Consider the following 19026-nt stretch of genomic DNA (forward strand, 5'->3'; position numbering starts at 1 on the left):
ATAACAAGGTTGTCTCCTTGATCCTTTACAGATGAATGCTGTATCTCCCCCACCCGTTTGAGTTTCTCGGCATACGTTTTGGCCTGATCGCACATCTGTCTGTCAAGTGTCATGGGTGGGACTTGGTGTACTTTGCGGAATTCATTATGTTTAGCCAGTGAGGCCAATTTGAATTCTTCTTCTTCGCTGAACCGAAAGAACACTAGTACATTTATACTAATGGTATATAGACCACTGCCACTATCACCCACTGTATGTAGCCTTTGACGACACTCACCTCATTCTCGCAAACATTTGCGCCCCGAACGATGCAAAGCAGCAAACAGCGTTCTTTAAAGGTCTTCAAAAGCATCTTGGCGAATTCACGCAAGAAAATATGATAATCGTTGGCGACTTTAACTGTGCCCTGACGAACAGGGATAAAAAGGGTGGAAACCCAATTTCAAGAAAAGCCCTCGTAATTAAGGAAATCGAACAGCTCGCCAACCTTTTAGTTTTAACAAACATTTGGCGTGACCGTAACCCCGTTGAGGAGAGATTTACTTGGAGAAACAAATCTTCCAAAATTCAGTGCCGCTTAGAATTCAAAAATCCCAAATCTCCTGGTACCGATGGTTTCTCAGCAGAGTTTTATAAATTTTTTTGGCCCGAGCTCGGAAATGAAATGGTTTCTAGTTTTAATCATGCTTTTCGGACTGGTATTCTTTCTATTAGTCAAAGACGAGGAATCATATCGTTAATTCCCAAAAAGAATAAAGATAAAACTATGCTGGAAAACTTGAGGACAACTTCTGTGCTCAATACAGACTACAAAATTTTGAAAAAAACTATGGCGAAAAGGCTGGGAAAAGTGCTCCCAAGCATTATAAACCCTGATCAAACTGGCTACGGTAAAGGCCGCTTCATTAGTGAAAATGTTAGATTAACACATGATGTCATGTTTTTTACTGAATACGCAAAAAAGCCCGGAATTGCCATATTCCTCGACTTTCGAAAAGCATTCGACACAATTGAATGGGCGCACTTAAAAACTGCTCTACAAATGTTTAATTTTGGTCCTGATATGTTAAGTTGGTTTCAAATAATATACAATCAAGTATCCAGTTGCGTCTTACATAACGGTCATGCATCCGAATTCTTTCTTCTCGGACGAGGAGTTAGGCAAGGTTGCCCATTGTCAGGCCTTCTTTTCGTTATCGGAATTGAACTTTTTGCCAGGGCGTTAAAAAAAGACCCGAGTATCAAAGGCATTAACGTAGGCCAAAAAGAAATTAAAATTACCCAGTATGCGGATGACGCAACGGTCCTAGTACGTGACAGTGACTCAGTGCTAAGATTATTAGAACTTTTAGAAGAGTTTAAACGTGTAAGTGACTTAGAAATTAATACAAGCAAAACCGAAGCTATGTGGCTAGGTACCTGGAAAAACCGCAAAGAAAAACCCTTCGGCTTCAAGTGGCCAGATGATCCTGTTCTCGCCCTCGGAATATACTTTACTTATGATTCCGAACGCGCTAGGATGCTTAATCTGGAGGAAAAGATAGATAAATTGGAAAAAACCCTCAGTTGCTGGAAGCGAAGAAATCTTACTCGTATGGGAAAAATTAACATTGTTAAAACCTTAGGTTTGTCTAAACTAATTTATAGCGCCTCCGTATTAACCGTGATGTCAAGACGTACTGTAGAGAAAATCAAAAGGAATCATTTTCAACTTTATTTGGGACGGCAAACCCGCCAAAATAAAAAAGAAAACTATTATTGCCGAAAGGAAGTATGGCGGTTTAAAAATGATTGACTTTGAACTTATGGAGAAGTCACTCTAAATAACCTGGATTAAAAGATTTGCAGAAAATAACCATGCCGCATTGAAAATAATTCCTGAGCACACATTGAGCCAACATGGTGGAATCAGTTTTTTCACTCAATGCCAGTATGACATGAAATTTTTTGACCTAGGAAATCTACCTGATTTCTACAGAACAATTCTGAATTACTGGCAAAATTTCAAGCTTTTAACCGATAATGATAAAGCAGCGCAGAACCAAATAATCTGGAACAATAGTAACATTCTCGTGGATGGAAAACCAATCCTGTATAACTCCTGGCTCATTAACGGAATAATATACATCAAAGATTTACTCGCCGAAGACAAAACTTTTCTCTCTCTGGCTGATCTAAAAGCAAAATTCAACTTAAGGTTACTTATAGGGAAGGAAGGTCGAATTTTTCTCAAATAAATTTTTTTAGATAATTGTTGAAACAAGAAAGGGATGCAAAGTTTCGTGAAAACAGCCGTTAGAAATCTTAAAAATAACGCGAGCTATCTGAAAAACAAAGTTTTGTAGGAAAAGCGGTGAGCGAGTGAAGGTGTCATAATCCAATTTATGCGGGACTGTGTTGATATTACGCGAAGGAATTTACCCGCGATCTCGAATTACCGGCAAATTTGCATATTTTTGTCTACATCGTGTTCATCGCATGTCACGGCGTTGTATGTAACATTTTACTGTGAAACAGCGTTCCATTTTGGATTCAAGCATTGCGTAAAAGGTTGTTATGAAGAAAGCGAAACTAGAAAAGTCGCCTTGGGTGACAGTTAAGAAAAAACCGGGCCCAAAGCAGGTCGAAAAATCATTTGACGAAGCCAAAAAACTTCAGCTGGCGGAGAGCGACAAGGGTTGTTGGTACAACCAGTCAGATTTTCTATAACTGCCTCGGCAGCAGAGAAATTTGAGGACGATAAATCGGATAGTGGAGAGTCGAACACCAGTTCGGAGTCCGAAATCGAAGATGCCGGAGACAATCCAGCCACTTTCGCCGTTGTTGACCGGCTGAAAATAAGCAGCAAACCTCAGCGGAAGCCTCGTGTACTGATAGCGGTGAGAAGTACTTGCCTCGTGTCAACTCCGCTGGGGCTGCCAGTTTCATGTTCTGCGTCTATCTGCCGTTTTCTTCTTTGTTTTGGTTTCGCCGGTGGCTCTCTCGCGCCAGACTTAACTTTTCCCATAAAGAAATCGCTTTACAATATTACAGTAACACTAAATGCTTACAGAACTCCCCAGGGAATGCTTCTTTGTGTTTGATTGGCCGGCGGCGTGAGCGCGTTGACAAATATTTCAATGAGGTGCGAAAACTCGGAAAATGTTTCAAGGCCGAAAACACGGCTTTTGTTTTTGCGCAAATTCCCCATCTTCAAATTAATTAATAGGGTATGTAGATTTGCCAGATTTCAACGAAATTTAGCCAAAATGGTCATCAGATATTAATGCATCAAAGTGTGTCAGGCTTTTACAAAATTCAAAATATTTTTCCCGTGACGTGTTAACATCTGACGGGACTACAAAAATTTTTTTATTGGCCATCTTTAGGATGGGTTTTCTCACAAAGCAATAGGAATAAAGAAGAAGCCTGACACACTTTGTTAGCCTATTATCCCCTAATTGATATTGTGCAGTCTGTTTGGTTGTGCGCCTTTACGTGAGAGTGGGTAATTCAGTTAAGTACCCGTCGCTAGTATTCAGTTTGTAGGCCTCTGAGCGCTTATGTATCCAACAAAACAAAAAAACATTGATATTTTCGCAAACTTCAATTTATCAGCTTTACAGTGATACATAGTTTTCCGTGGTTTTATCAAAAGCAGCGCGCGTACGCTAGATTTCCCTGAAGGCACTCGCGAAACATGGAAGTAACCTTAAATGTACCTTCTTACCACCTGTTACGGCGTATTAAAGGCTATTCCAATAAACTGGAAGGAAAGCGTCCAAAATACGGATGTCCAGAGAGGAGTCCCATATGAGGAAGAACTATTCGCCCGACTTCCATCAACAAAAACAGCTTATTCCATAATACTAAGTAATAGCTACTCAATACCAACGGCTGAGAGCAAGATTTTAAATTACGGCTTCACTAAAGACAACATTCAAAATGCCTATATGCTTCCATTCCAAATTTTGAAAGAACCAAAATTAATTTTCTTTCAATTTAAAATTATTCATAACATTTTACCGAAGCAATCCAATTTGTTCCGTGCTGGGATAAAAGACACTGACATATGCCCCCTATGCAATTCCGAATGCCAGTCTTTAAGCCACATGCTGTGTACATGTCATGTGTCCTCGACGTTTTGGAATCAGTTTAGACTCTGGTGGCGAGAAAGCTTTCAAGAAAAAATAACTTTATCCGAGAGCGTGATCCTCTATGGCTGGCATAAAAAATCAAAAACCTGGCTTGTCCTCAACTACTCTCTCATTATTGCTAAATACCACATTTTCACTACAAGTGTATGCAATGGCAACTTAAACTTTGAAGGTTTTCTTTTACGTCTGAAAAACAAACTAACTATTCTGCAAACAATTGCTGCGAAAAATAACAACTTAAAGCAATTTATGAAAACGTGGGCCCCTGTGCTATAAGGCTACGAAGATATGTGTACTTTAGTCCGTCTTCACGTTTTTTTAGTTTTGTTCTGTTCGTTTGTTTCTTTTGTTTGCTAAAGAAAATAATTGTATAACACAAGAAAAGGTTACTAAGTAATGTAACTATACTGTTAATATTGTTAGTATTGTATTAGTGTAGTACTAGTTAGTACTGTACTACACTAATACAATACTAACTAGTTAGTACTGTGCGGCCCTATGCCCCACTGGGGGCTCAAAGGACTAAGAGAGAGAGAGAGAGTACTGTACGTAAGTATACTAATAAGTATTGTAAGTATTGTCTTATAAGTTAAGTATTGTAAGTATTGTCTTATAAGTATTGTCTTTAATGAATAAAATAAAAAAAAAAAAAAAAGGAATCGTTTTTCTTTTTTTTTCCCATACAAATCCTTATAATTTCGCCATTACGCAATGCTCGCCGTGACGCTCAAATTACAACACTCACGCAAAGGTCACGGCCTATATCTCTTATAGAGCTTGGGGTACCTGTGGTCCAATATTACGAAGAAGCTCGCCTAGAAACGCACAACTTTAATACATACCTCGAATAAAGCTACACAAAAGAAATACGAGAAACAGCGAACGGTGATTTATTTTGCACCAAATATAAGTTGCGACTCATTTTGTTTTCAAGATCAACAGAGATGAGATTTTACTGATGCTTGCCAGTCAGTTTCTGTAAACCTCTAATTAAAAGTCAAACTGTAACTATCGATTTTAGACTCATTGTACTCTGGAAAGTTCGAATCTTCTCCACGCTTGAAATAATAAATGAGGATATCGGAGGTGCGGTAATGTAGTAGTTAATGCGTCGGAATTGTAATTAACAAACTTTACTCCACATTGTCTCTCTTCACCCAGGGGTCTATAAATGGGTACCAGTGACATACTACGTTGGAAAACCCTACAATAGAGTAACATCCTATTCAGGAGGGAGAAGCAAACCTCCTACTGAGTTATGTAATAATAATAATAATAATCATCATCATCATCATCATCATCATCATCATCATCATCGTCATCATTATTTCTTAAGCGCAAATTCAACTGAAGTCTTCAAATGCGCTTTACAAATGGTATTATTAAACAATATATATAGTGTGAAAAAGTAAACTATAAAGGCATAAAAATTCGATCATAAACATCATGCTAACTAATTCTGTTAAAAATTAAAAATCGTATAAAAGTTATTCTAAAGGACTAATCGAGATATGCTGTTAAGTTTCCGTTTAAAAATGTCAATACTGTGTCCCTTCCTGAGTTCCAGAGGTAGTCCATTCCACAATCGAGGAGCCGCAGTAGCGAAGACTCGGTCTCCGAGGGTGTGGGCAACGTTTTAACTGCCAGTGGTTTGAGCGTATAGTTATCGTTAGATCTCAAGCCATAACTGGAATTCGGCTTCAATGTAATTAAGTCACGTATATATTTTGAGGTGGTGCCATGGAGAGCTTTATATGTGATTAAAATTATTTATGTCCACAGAAACAGATTTAAACTCTGACTGTACGGGCCACTTAGGCTTGAAATACAACTTTTATACATTTTCCTTAAGGTGACTTGACCCAGTTATTTTTTGGCGGAACCATCCTACTTTGAAGCTCGCTGGTATCCCCACCTTTACTTTATCGTAAGTCTAACACATAGAATGGATAACATATAGATCAATCTACAATATAGCCAAAAACTTTTAGCGACCGGAGTAAATGTCACGTGGTTATGGTGCCACGCCCCTTTGAGGTCTGAGTCAAAATTCTGCTGTTGCCGGCTTTTTTTCGTAAAAATCTCTCGGGTACACATAATGCGCATTAGTGCCCTGCACTGAACAGAGTTTCACCAAAATCGCAAAGCCGACCCAATTCGAGAAATTCAGCGCTTTCCAAACTTAGGTCATAATTTATGTAAAAATGGTAGGCAAACTTTACACGATTATATCTAATAAACTATGAGATTTATTCGTTTATTTTGGGGATCTTTATAACAGATGGGTCCTTGCAATTGCAAGTCAGCAAAAAGCTTTAGGGTCTTGTAAATGCGCACGATTTCGAGCAATGCAAACATATAGAAATTATAGTTTTAGCTGTTTGTTGACGTTTGTCAGCGTTTAAGAGTCCTTCTCACAAAAAAAAAAGCATTTTCTTAAAAATTCGTGGTAGTTTTTTCCTTCAAATATTTTCAGGGCCGCAATTGATTTACTAACTACCTGGATTCTGAATTTCATGGTTTTTGAAAAACTGTGACATTATCTTCTGTAAGCCCAAACTTGAGTAAGCATTGAAGATTTTAAGCGTTTTGGCGGAGTTGGTGCTTTGGGAGTTTTCTATTGTTTCGAGTCTGTCATGATAAAGCATTCTTGTTCAGCACGCGTGCAATGGCCAAGCTTGGCTGAGTTCCGAATGCACTCTTTGGGCGACTCTCCAGATGATGAAATACAAAGTCTGCGGTATAACATCAAGCTCAATAATGTTCAAATAACTCTTAAAGTAATGGACACTTACGAACTTGAAGCACAATCTCTTCTCCGTGAACTTCCTTTCTCACACGAATAGCGTTCAACAACCCGGCCATTTTCTTATCAGAGTTTTTAATTCTCGCATGAAGTACACTCAGCTGGCTGGAGACGTTACGTGACGGGAATCCCTTCTATTTTTTCATACTAATTATCATATCTCGGTGAGCATTCGGAAGTCAGCCAAGTTTGGTCATTGCACGCGTGCTAAACAGGAATGCTGTTTCATGACAGACTCGAAACAATAGAAACTCCCAAAGCACAAAATCAGCCAAAACGCTAAAAATCTTCCATGTTTACTCAAGTTTGGGCTTATAGAAGATAATGCCACAGTTTTTCAATGACCATGAAATTCAGAATCCGAGTAGTTAGTTAATCAATTGTAGCCCTGCAAAAATTTGAAGGAAAAAACTGCCACGAATTTTTAAGAAAATGCTTTTTTTAGAAGGACTCTTAAACGCTGACAAACGTCAACAAATAGCTAAAACTATAATTTCTATATGTTTGCATTGCTCGAAATCGCGCGCATTTACAAGACCCTAAAGCTTTTTGCTGACTTGCAAGGACCCATCTGTTATAAAGATCCCCAAAATAAAGGAATAAATCTCATAGTTTATTAGAAATAATCGTGTAAAGTTTTCTTACCATTTTTACATAAATTAAAACCTAAATTTGGAAAGCGGTGAATTTCTCGGATAGAGTCATTGCGATTTTGGTGAAACTCTGTTCCACGCAAGGCACTAATGTGCATTATGTGTAGCCGAGAGATTTTTACGAAAAAAAGCCGGCAACAGCAGAATTTCGACTCAGATCTCAAAGAGGCGTGGCACTATAACCACGTGACATTTACTCCGATCGCCAAAATTTTTTTGCTATATTGTCGATTGATCTATATGTTATCCATCGATAAAAGCAAAGGTGGGGGATACCAGAGAGCTTCAAAGTAGGATGGTACCGCCAAAAAATAACTGGGTCGAGTCACCTTAAAGCGATCTAAAAAGAAATCTGAAAAAAAAAAAAAATACCAGCATCAAGCAAGCAACTCCCTCACACCCTCACCCTTATCCCTTTCTTTTTGCACCTTGCTTGTGCCTTCAGGTTGTTAAGAAGCTCGGGAAACGTCAAAGGCAACAAATTGGCTGCTTGGCTGCATAATCAGCTGTCAGAAACAACTTCTTAGCTCCAGTTAGTCAAATCAAGTGTTAGCCATGCGTATGCTAATTGCCATGCATGGCCAATTTCTTTGCCGATACCAGCTTTCAAATCCTCAGTATTTACGAATATTTTTGTGGAAGATATCGAGATTACAATTGTGTTAGCGTCCCTGCAGATCCCCTTAATGAAGTCATCGTATAGCCGTGTAGGTCGTGTAAGTACTGGGAAGTGTGATACATCTGCTCCAGTGAAATGTCAACACTGCGCACTTACGAAAATGTCATGGACCAAACTTATTTGAACGTGGTGACGAAAAGCGATATCGCTTTCACCACGCAATCCTCTCTCTGGGCAAAGTTTTGTCACTCATTATTTGGGCTGTGAATGATTATAGTGACAACGAAAGTTATTTAGTGCATCTGTGACAACCAGTTGGATCTCATGGCCTTTGGATTCGGGGTGATAAACTGGTTACTAACCTTTCACACTTACGTTGCCTTTCGTCATCGCTTTTCCACATTATCTCTCTATCTCTGCCCGAATGTACGAATTTGGTCATCCTGAACCTTTAGACAAGATCCAATCAAGTAGCTGAAGATCAAGTAGCCTCAATCAGCTGCCTCTATGCTGGCTATGGGCCTGGTTTTACACTGTCATGAACTTGGAAATATTTACCGAATAAGCTGCTTCGGTTACCCCTATGCTGGCTATTGTTAGCTATGAGCCTGGTTGTACACTGTCAGTAAACTTGAAAGCCTTTATCTAATTGAGTTTTTTTCAGGAGCCCATTGGGCTTCTGGTTTTTTCTTATCCAGAGCATGCAAAGCTATAGTACTCACCACATCTCTACAGCCTTCTGGGCCGAAAGGTCTTGACCGCACCACATAGCGAGATTCTCCCCCTGATTCGGTCTCTCACCGGGTTTTGAGTGCTCAAAACGTCCCGTTTCTGCCAGTTTCTTGGCAAAACCGGCCGCCTGCTGGTTCATAACAGGATCCATTCTCATAACCGGGGCATCGTGTCTCTTACGATATTTGTTATGTGCAGCCCAGGCATCTTTGGCAAAAGATCCTAACAAAAGAAAGGGTTCCAAAAAAATAGGTTCACATATCATAGTGATGCCACTACAAATGCCCTTCCTTATATCAGTCGAGAACAGAATAATCTTTTTTACTTAAGTGACTACATCACGCGACAAAGTTATATTTTAGCTCCTAATAGTTTACAATGTTTGACTTGCCAAACATAACTTCAACAGTAACACTATTCCGTAGATAATAAAATGACAGAGGCAAAGTTCAGGAGTAATGCTGTTTTCTTTTAGTGGTTATGTTGACAGTGTCCCTGAATAAACACGCTATTTGCTTATTGCAGGGATAGCTTCCGTTAGCTTTTTTTTAGGTAAGGAGCACTAATATCGCTATAATGTACTGCACGCCGTGCGTAGTGAACTTGCTTTGTGTCTGCTCAATAAACTGTGTTTGAACGTTATACATTCAATCAGTTGATTGTAGAAAAATGCCTTCACAGACGTGAGCTGTAAACGCCTTATAAGAAAACATTGTTTTAAACTACCTGATGGAGGAGGAGTGTATGCTATGTAGCATTAGCATGGTAATTAGACCAAAGCCCATAGTGTATTGTATAAGGAAGAAGATTGTGACAAAATCGACAGTGTATAGTGTTAGCATCAACACTAGGCGAAATTCTACGGAGTATAGTATTATGATAAAAATTAGGAGAAAATTCAGATTGTATTTTATTAGGATGAAGAATGACGCGACAATGCATAGTGTATGGTATTTTCCTGAAGATTAGGCCAAAATCCACAGTGTTTAGTATTAGGAAGAAAATTAGGCCAAAATCGACAGTGTATATTATAATGATGAAATTTAGGCGGAGTAAATTTAGAGTGTGTTATACTAGAGCGAAGAATTACGCGAAAAGTTATAGTGTATAGTGTTAGGATGAAATTAGGACAAAATACATAGTGTATAGTCTTAGCATGAAAATTAGGACAAAATCCATAGTGTATAGTCTTAGGAAGAAATTGGGCCAAAATTGACAGTGTATATAGAGTGTGTGCACGACGGCCATGTTGGAGAACCGAAACAATACAATGATTTTCCTTTGGAAAATAGTTTCTATTTTTATGCAAATATCTTTTATTGTTTTAGTCCTCCAACAAGGCCGCCGTGCACACACACTATAGTATTAGGATGGAAATTAGGCCAAAATCCAAAGTTTAGAATATTAGAATAAAAATTTAATTTGGTCAAAATCCATAACGTATAGTATTAGGATGAAAATTAGGCCAATATCCATAGTGTATAGTGTGGAATATAAGTAAGGCCAAAATCCATAGTGTATAGTATAAGCATGAAAATTAGGCCAAAACCCACAGTGTATAGTCGTAGGAAGAAAGTTTGGCCAAAATCGACGGTGTATAGCATTAGGAAGTAAATTAGGGCAAAATCGATATGGTATAGTATTAGAAAGAAAATTAGGCCAAAATTGGCTGTGTATGGTGTTAGGTTGAAAATCAGGCAAAATTCCACAGTGTATTAAAAATAAACCAAAAACCATCCTCTATAGTAATATGATTAAAATTACGCCGAAATCCATAGTCTATAGTATAAGGATGAAAATTATGGGATAATCAATTGTGCATAGTATTTTTTTCTAAAAACTAGGCCAAAATTTATAGTGTATAGTGTTAAGATGAAAATAAGACCAAAATCCATAGTGTGAAAATTTGGCGAAAATTCATAGTGTATATTAGTAGGATTAAAATTAAGCCAAAATGAATAGTGCATAGTGTTAGAAAAAAAATTAGGCCAAAATCGAAAGATTAGAGTATTAGAATTAAAATTTGGCCAAAATCCGTAGGTTATAGTATTAGGATGTACATTAGGCGAAAATTCGTAATAATTAAGATTATAATGAAAAGTAGGAGTAAATTCAGGGTGTATTATACTGACAGGAATTACGCGAAAATCCATAGTGTATAGTATTAGCATAAAAATTAGGCCAAACTCGAAAGTTTAGATTACCGGTAACATAAAAACGTCAGTGTTACCTAAAAAAGGTCTCATAACAGCGATTTCTTTTTTGTCGGAACTTTCCATACGACCAGTTCAGCTTTTCAAAAACTAATGCCATCTTAAAGAAGCCGCGCGAGTTGTCTTCCTGAACTGATAAAAAATGTCTTAGATATATGTTTGAAATACTATTTGGGGGGCGCAGAAGCATATTAATTAAGTACAAAAAATCGATGCTATATGTAGCGGATTATGTCAAGTCAGCACAACACAGCACAGCACCATAGTAGCCTCCCAGATCGTCCCTCGTTTCGCTTACTACTCGGGTTACAAACAAATAAAGCCTCTAAAAAACTTACCACCGGTAGTCGGCTTTGAGCCTGAAACATAAAAATTGTTTTAATATATAAGTGAAAGATCATTGTAAGTATTTAGACCGAATAAAACACTAGCCAAAAGAAAGTCTGAAAAACTTCAATCTTTATTTAAAGGTTTCTTTTAGAAGCTGCTCAAGTTGCATAGTTAACCTCGAAGATCCATAATTCATAAAATCTTTGGTCATTGGTCCATACGTACATATGGAATTTCATACATTTCACTTTCAGAAACTTATTTTTGCTTTATTCAACTCGCTTGGAGCTCGATGGCATCAACATACTTATCAAGGAGTAACCGACAAAAATATCACTGTTTACTTTTCACCTTTTATCGATATATTTACTATTCACTAGTAAATAAATAAATAAATAAATAAATAAATAAATAAATAAATAAATAAATAAATAAATAAATAAATTAATTAATTAATTAATTAATTAATTAATTAATTAAATAAAGCCATTGAAAAACTTACCACCAGTAGTCGGCTTTGAGCCTGTAACAGAAAAATTGTTTTAATATATAAGTCAAAGACTATTGTAAGTATTTAGACCGCATAATACACTTGCCAAAAGAAAATCTGAAAAACTTCAGTCTTAAGTCGCTTCTTTTTTAAGGTTTCTTTTGGAAGCTGCTTAAGTTGCATAGTTAAACTCGAGGATCCATAATTCATAAAATCTTTCGTGTGGAACTCAGTGACATCAGCATACTTATCAAGGAGTAGCCGGCAACAACATCACTGTTTAATTTTCACCTTTTAGCGATATATTTACTATTCACAAAATCCCTCCCATGGGCGCGGTACCTTACGCAATGTAAATAAATAAATAAATAAATAAATAAATAAATAAAATAAAGCCATTGAAAAACTTACCACCAGTAGTCGGCTTTGAGCCTGAAACAGAAAAAATGTTTTAATATACAAGTGAAAGATCATTGTAAGTATCAGTAGACCGAATAATACAGTTGCCAGAAGAAAATCTGAAAAACTTCAATCTTAAGTCGCTTCTTTTTTTAAGGTTTCTTTTGGAAGCTGCTTACGTTGCATAGTTAACCTCGAAGATCGATAATTCATCAAATCTTTGGCCTTCAGCGCATACATATGAGATTTCATACATTTCACTTTCAGAGACTCTTTTTTGCTTTAATTAACTCGTGTGGAGCACGATGACATCAACATACTTATCAAGAACGGCAACCAGCAAAATTACTACTGTTTACATTTCACCTTTTATACATCTCTTAGTGTTGACAAAACCCCACCCGTGGACGCGGTACCTTACGCAAAATGTTGCGCTATTCACCCTACTTAAATAGGATAGCTATACCGTACTTTAAAACTCCCTGACTTAATTTTCTTGCAAATAGATAACGATGTTGTACATATTTGAACCTATATTCAAATTTTACAGACATTTTTGCTAGTTGTCAACTTTTCTCCAGTTTTCTTTTTTGATTTAACAAAAGCTTCAAAAACATTAATTTTTTTCATAAATAGGAAGGAAGCGTTGCCAAATATGGAGTCCTCCGGATTCATATTTTTCTTTTATGTTATTATTATTATTATTATTATTATTATTATTATTATTATTATTATTATTATTATTATTATTATTATTATTAAAAAAATTAAACTTTATTTTAAATATTCCGAGCAAAATCGATATTTACAAGTTAAAGTATAAAAAAGAACTATTAAAAACCTATTTACAATTCAATGCATCATCACTAAAAATATATTTGAAAGTTAAAATACGGTCCTTGATGACGAAAATAAAAACTCTGATTAAAAATATAAGCGCATTATTATCGGTCATTTAAAACAGCTAAAATTAAGAAAATTAAGAAAAGAAAAGATAAAAAAAAAAAAATGAGAAATTCGTTCTCATCCTAAAATCTAGCCAGTTGTTTATCGATTTCAAAGTCGGTATCTGCAATCTTCAGCGGTACTCTTCGCGTACAACGTGAGCCTCTAAAGCATAGCAGCGCAGATCTCAGGAGGGCAAATGAGACTTTGGCGTAAATCCATCCATTATACATTATTATCATTATCCATTATTATCGTTATTATTATTATATGGCAGTAAAAACTTCTGGATGCCCAGATTACCTAAACAATGATTGGGCGGCCAGCCGTAGCCAATCAATGTAACGACCAAAGTCCATACAATGAACCTCCGAACTTCTAATCATAAAAATCCTAGTAATTAAATTCTAAAACTATTTATCATCCATAAAATCCTCAATCTAAATACTAAAAGTTATGTTCATCGCGATGAAAACGCTTCAAAAATAAATAAAAATAAAAGTATAATAAAACGCCTAATGTCCATTATTTCAAAAGCTTAAAGCGCCTGGCAATGTTGAGTGAGCTTGTGATAACTGATTTCTGAATCTGCAGAGCTATTGTGTCGCTTTTATCTCCCACTAGCTCTTTAAGTGCCTTCCTGACATCTCTTGAATAACCTCCGAGTACATCCACAATAATATTGAACTGTCTCACGCGATATTCAGGATATCTCTGCTCGAGCTCCCAGCGTAATGGCCCGTACTTTGTTGTCTTCTCGGCATCTTTCTCCTCCCTGTTTTCAACCCAAGGGCAGCTCATCTCTATCACCGATACTCTCTTATTCTCCTTGTCCACGATGGCATTATAATTATTATTATTATTATTATTATTATTATTATTATTATTATTATTATTATTATTATTATGTGCAGTTAATAAACGTATGTATGCTAAAATAGAGCCACATAGGGCGCGCAGCGTAACCTATGCGATCTAAAGGAACTATAAAAAGAAAACTGCTGAGTTAAAAAAACATTAGCGATAAAATATAAAAGAATCTCATAAAATATAAAAGTTCTCTAATACCAAAACTATATGGAGCTTCTACGCTATTCCCTAAAGGAAAGTCAATTAACGATAGCTTTGAAAGTTCTCACTATGTTGAGAGAACTCGAGATGGTAGCCTTCTGCATCCTTCTCCAGTAAATACGTCATAAAACCTGCTGCCAAAGAGCTTCCTCATTGTCAGGTCTACATCCCTTGACCATCCCCCAAGCACGTCAATGATGATGTTACATTGTTCAACGTTATAGCCAGGGTACCGCTTCTTCAGCTTGAATCGCAGTGGCTCGTACTTGACCGTCTTCTCCTCGGACTTCTTTTCCCGATGCTCCATCCACGGACAGGACATCTCCGCAGCCCACACCTTCTTATTCTTGTGGTCCACAAATCGAGCGTCCACTATGTTAGCCTTGACGATGGTATGTTCAGCATAAACTGGAACATCCCAAAACGCTAATGCCTCAGATGACTCATAGACTGGTTTGGGCACTGCACACGAGTACCAGGGAGGGACTGAATCAACTAGCCTCAGATCCCTCGTCATCTCGAAAAAAAGGATTGTCAGTGCTGCGTTGTCTTTCTAGGTACTTAGACTGGGCCAGAGCAGAGCAACCCGCTAGCACATGCGCAAGCGTCTCAGGCGATTTCCGACACAGTCTACACGTGACGTCGCCCTGTTCTGCACCTGTTTTGTGGACTGTGTACACCTTAGTGGGCGTAAGCTGCTCGTACAACTCCACTACCCCAGCGATGGTATGGGTAGGAGCACAGGTCCAATCACCTCGAGGAATTATTATTATTATTATTATTATTATTAGTAGTAGTAGTAGTAGTATTATTATTATTATTATTATTATTATTATTATTATTATTATTATTATTATTATAACAACATTATACATTACAGTGCAGTACAATTCAAAGCAATAAGACAATGATTTTAGTACAATACAAGTAACATTATATAAATTTACATTATGATATTTCCTTTACAAGAAAACTAATTGCACTTAGTTAACTCATCTAAATTTCTGGGAAGCCTTCTCCTAATTGTATATTTTTTTCTTTGAGGTGAAAGCATATTCTTATATGCATAAGATAAGAAAGTAGGGTAGGAATTTAATATTTTGCGGTTGAGGATTCGGGAGACTCAAACCAGCGACGATAGAAGTGGCTTCCATTTCTTTGTATTGCTTGGCATCTTGATTCCACTTGGTGCATATGATTAAGAAACATCAGGCAGTTGTTTTGAATTGGATACCGTTCTTTCGAACGACATAAACAAATGTAGTAATTAGCTATAAGGCAACACAAGTTTATTTGAAGTTTGAAATTAGAGTTGTCTGGCTTCAGGCCTTAGGTAGTTTCCATCTCTAAGTGGTTCTCTCTTGAAAGAATCTGGCACGCATGTATAGCCATACTGAAAGGTTATTCCAAAAAAAATTGCATTCCTCCGGATTCATGGGCAAAAGTTATGTACGCGTAAGAAGAAAATCCTTCACTCAAAAAATATCATAAGATAGATTTCTTTAAAGCCCCTTGTGAACGTTGAAGTTAGGTAAGTTGTTGCATGTTTATCCTTATAAGACAATTATTTTTCTGATGAGGAATGTCTTAAAATTGTTGGCTTTGAAGTGTTAAGTAACGAAACTGTTACTTCAAAAAAATACAACGTTGAGCAACGAACGCAACAGTAGAGTAATATTTAATGCTTGCTCTTAATTTACCTTCGCATGCTCCACAAGCCAAACAATTTATATGTAATTACGCTACAGAACTTCCTCAGTTCTCAGCGTTAGATAGATAACTCGTATATGAGGAAGTCTTACAACAAAAGTTGCGTTAGTTCAGTTCGGCATTATTTGAACTCTCAAAATATTGAATCATAGTTTTGAAAGAAAATCAATTAACAACGCTTAAAGTATAACCACAAAGGCTTATACGGAAATATTACCGGATCGTATTACGAAATGTCTGTTGTTAATTTACCTCCACATGCATTGCAGGCTGACGTTTTTACACTCTTTCGTTTTTTTGTTGCCACACTGTCTAGCTAAGAATTACACGATTGTATGAAGGTGCAATCGATTGTGCGTCTCTATGCAAATTCCATCATTGTATGTCTTTAATACGCAGTTGATTGTCATACTGTGCAATTGATTTTCTATTGGTGTTAATGATTGTCCAAAGGTGCAATTTTTGTTCATCCGTGGATGCTATTGAATATTAATACATATGCAAGTAGCGTTATTGAAAGTTCATTCGCGTTAATGAAGTTCATGGAAGTGCTAATGAACGTATATTTGCCGTATAGTTTCAACTGTTGGCGTAAATGAATGTATTTTTTGCGTAAATGAACAGCAAAAGGTGTAAAACATAATTGTAACCACAATGTAAATTAAATACATTACTTTGCAAATTTTATCACGTGCAATCAAATTTAATGTTCTATTTAAAGTTCTTTTAATTACTAACCTTCACATTTGTCACAAGATTTGCATTTCCTTGCACATTTCCTAGTACTTTTCATCCCTGTAGACGCTATTAATTAAAATAAGAAGACAATTTCATACAATTTACTTGCTGCCAAAATCTCTACCAGGTTTAAAACATAATTGTAACCACAATGTAAAAATACATTACTTTGCAAATGTTCTCACATGCAATCAAATTTAATGTTCTATTTAAAGTTCTTTACTAACCTTTACATTTCTCACAAAAATTGCATGTCCTTGCACATTTCCCTGTACACGATATTAATTAAAATAAGAGGACAATTTAATTCTTAACTTGCTGTCACAATCTCCAGCAGGTTTATATCATAATTGTAACCACAATGTAAAAATACATTATTTTGCAAATTTTATCACGTGCAATGGATTTTAAAGTTCTATTTCTAAAATACGATATCCTGTAAGCAATACTTTTAAGCTTAATCCTATTCAGTCTGGAAGAGGGAGATGGGAAGCTGATTCTGAATATTCATAATGTGGTAATGGGATAAACAAGTTAGTAAAACACCGCCAAACTCTGGATTTTTCTCCTCAAAAAAATTTCTGGCATCAATTTGGCTTACATACATACATACATACATACATACATACATACATACATACATACATACATACACCCCCCAAGTTCATAGCTTTAAGGCTAAAGATGGTTGGAAATTGATTTTAAAGTAGATCGCATTGAAATCCTGCCACAGTTCAGAATAATTTCAACGGCTTTTCTTCAAGTGACGTCCTCCAGAACTCAACTTTATCGTCCTCGTTTGGAGGAAGTGGACCAAATGTTATTAGTAACCGCCGTAATAAACAAACTTAATTAGTTTGGCAATTGTCCATTCTTCATTTCACATCATTGTTTTTGTTAACTCTTATTTCAGCTATATATGGTCAAGACCTTGATATCACAGGGTGATAGAAAGAGAGAAATGATATTATTATCATTTTATATTATATTAATTTTAATAGCAAAATAAATTAACACGTGAATTTGTGTTTTCTTTTCGTTTTTTTTGTAAATTGTAAATAGATTTTGATGTATTTTTTCCTGCTCGAGTATGTAAATCATTATTTATTTATTTATTTATTTAATTATTACATCGTTAAGCGCCACGAGCTCAGGATATGAGCGCTATAATAATAAAGCTATTATTGTTAATATTGTTATTATTATTATTATTATTATTATTATTATTATTATTATTATTATTAAAGGAACACTTAAGAAAAGTGACAAGAACTTACAAATATAGACATGCAAAAACTTTACGTAGTCACACATTGAAAAGCATTTTACACTAGTTCACAGAATAAAAGTACTCATAGCAATTATTTAGTAAATCCTCCTTTTTCAATTATCATATGAATTTAAATATAGTTATCAGTTTGAATTTGTAAATAACACTAACAGCTAATCGTCTTACGTCTTCAGTTGTCACAAGTCTCGGGCTCTTAACTTGTTAGTATTCATATCTTCTGAAAGGGACGGTCCTATTACGCCTTATGCCAATTTCTGGCGAACCCCTCAACTGCCTTTAATATAAATGGCCACTTGCTGTTTCCACGCGGCCAGGTTGATCACTTGGTAAGCGTGTGACAGTATTATATCTCGTTGGCAAACATTGACCCAATTAGGCGAGTATAGTCTGGAAACATTACTAAATAATTATCTTTTTACGTACGCTAAATGAGTATTCTTACCACCATCATCAGCATCAACAACAGCATCAGCATCATCAAGAACATCAGCATCAGCATCAGCATCAGCACCGGCATTATCAAGAATGTCATTTTGGAGATGAGACATGGGAGATTCAGGCTCAGGCGCAGCATAACAGACTGCTAGGAATGCCACAATCAATAATGGAACAAACGTACGCCACATTGTTCTGTGAGGAAACACAAACAAGGACCGAGTCTCAGTTCTAGCTTAAAGCATTCGGCAATTGTCGCATCGTTTATTAAAATAGTCATATTTTAATAGTAACACTGTCTCCAGTCTGCTTGTCTGTCTGTCTGTCTACCTGTCTGTCCCTTTCCTTCTCTCTGTCAGTCTATCTTTCTTTCTCTGTTTCTGTTTTGCGTCTCTGGCTAACTTTGAAAGAAGAATGAAAGAGTTTGACCTCCAGTTACTTCTTATTGATAAATTGTT

At 36.4% G+C, this 19026-nt stretch overlaps 3 protein-coding genes across 3 annotated transcripts in view; 1 reads left to right on the plus strand and 2 right to left on the minus strand.

Annotated features, from left to right (window-relative positions):
* LOC146470602 (uncharacterized) overlaps positions 1–18759 on the minus strand; it is a 21387-nt gene extending 2628 nt beyond the window's left edge. Inside the window, exons 1-7 of the mRNA XM_085121872.1 lie at positions 18576–18759; positions 17070–17111; positions 16843–16908; positions 12391–12411; positions 11992–12012; positions 11498–11518; positions 8937–9168 (exon numbers count right to left, since the gene is read on the minus strand). Of these exons, the coding sequence (XP_084977998.1) occupies positions 8937–9168; positions 11498–11518; positions 11992–12012; positions 12391–12411; positions 16843–16908; positions 17070–17111; positions 18576–18759 (587 nt within the window). The remainder of the gene's footprint in view (positions 1–8936; positions 9169–11497; positions 11519–11991; positions 12013–12390; positions 12412–16842; positions 16909–17069; positions 17112–18575) is intronic.
* Positions 1–19026, plus strand: part of LOC146470598 (uncharacterized) — a 171381-nt gene that overhangs the window by 68991 nt on the left and 83364 nt on the right. The window lies entirely within an intron of this gene.
* On the minus strand, positions 14462–15090 carry LOC146470603 (uncharacterized). The gene has a single exon (XM_085121873.1). It carries the CDS (start codon positions 14909–14911, stop codon positions 14462–14464), a length of 450 nt encoding a protein of 149 aa, XP_084977999.1. The 5' UTR covers positions 14912–15090.

The sequence above is a fragment of the Pavona decussata genome, unplaced genomic scaffold (assembly GCF_977016875.1).
Source record: "Pavona decussata unplaced genomic scaffold, jaPavDecu1.1 SCAFFOLD_113, whole genome shotgun sequence".
Taxonomy (NCBI): domain Eukaryota; kingdom Metazoa; phylum Cnidaria; class Anthozoa; order Scleractinia; family Agariciidae; genus Pavona; species Pavona decussata.

Coding starts and splice junctions, on each gene's coding strand:
- LOC146470603 (XM_085121873.1), bottom strand. CDS start 14,911: ATGACGAGGGATCTGAGGCTAGTTGATTCAGTCCCTCCCTGGTACTCG.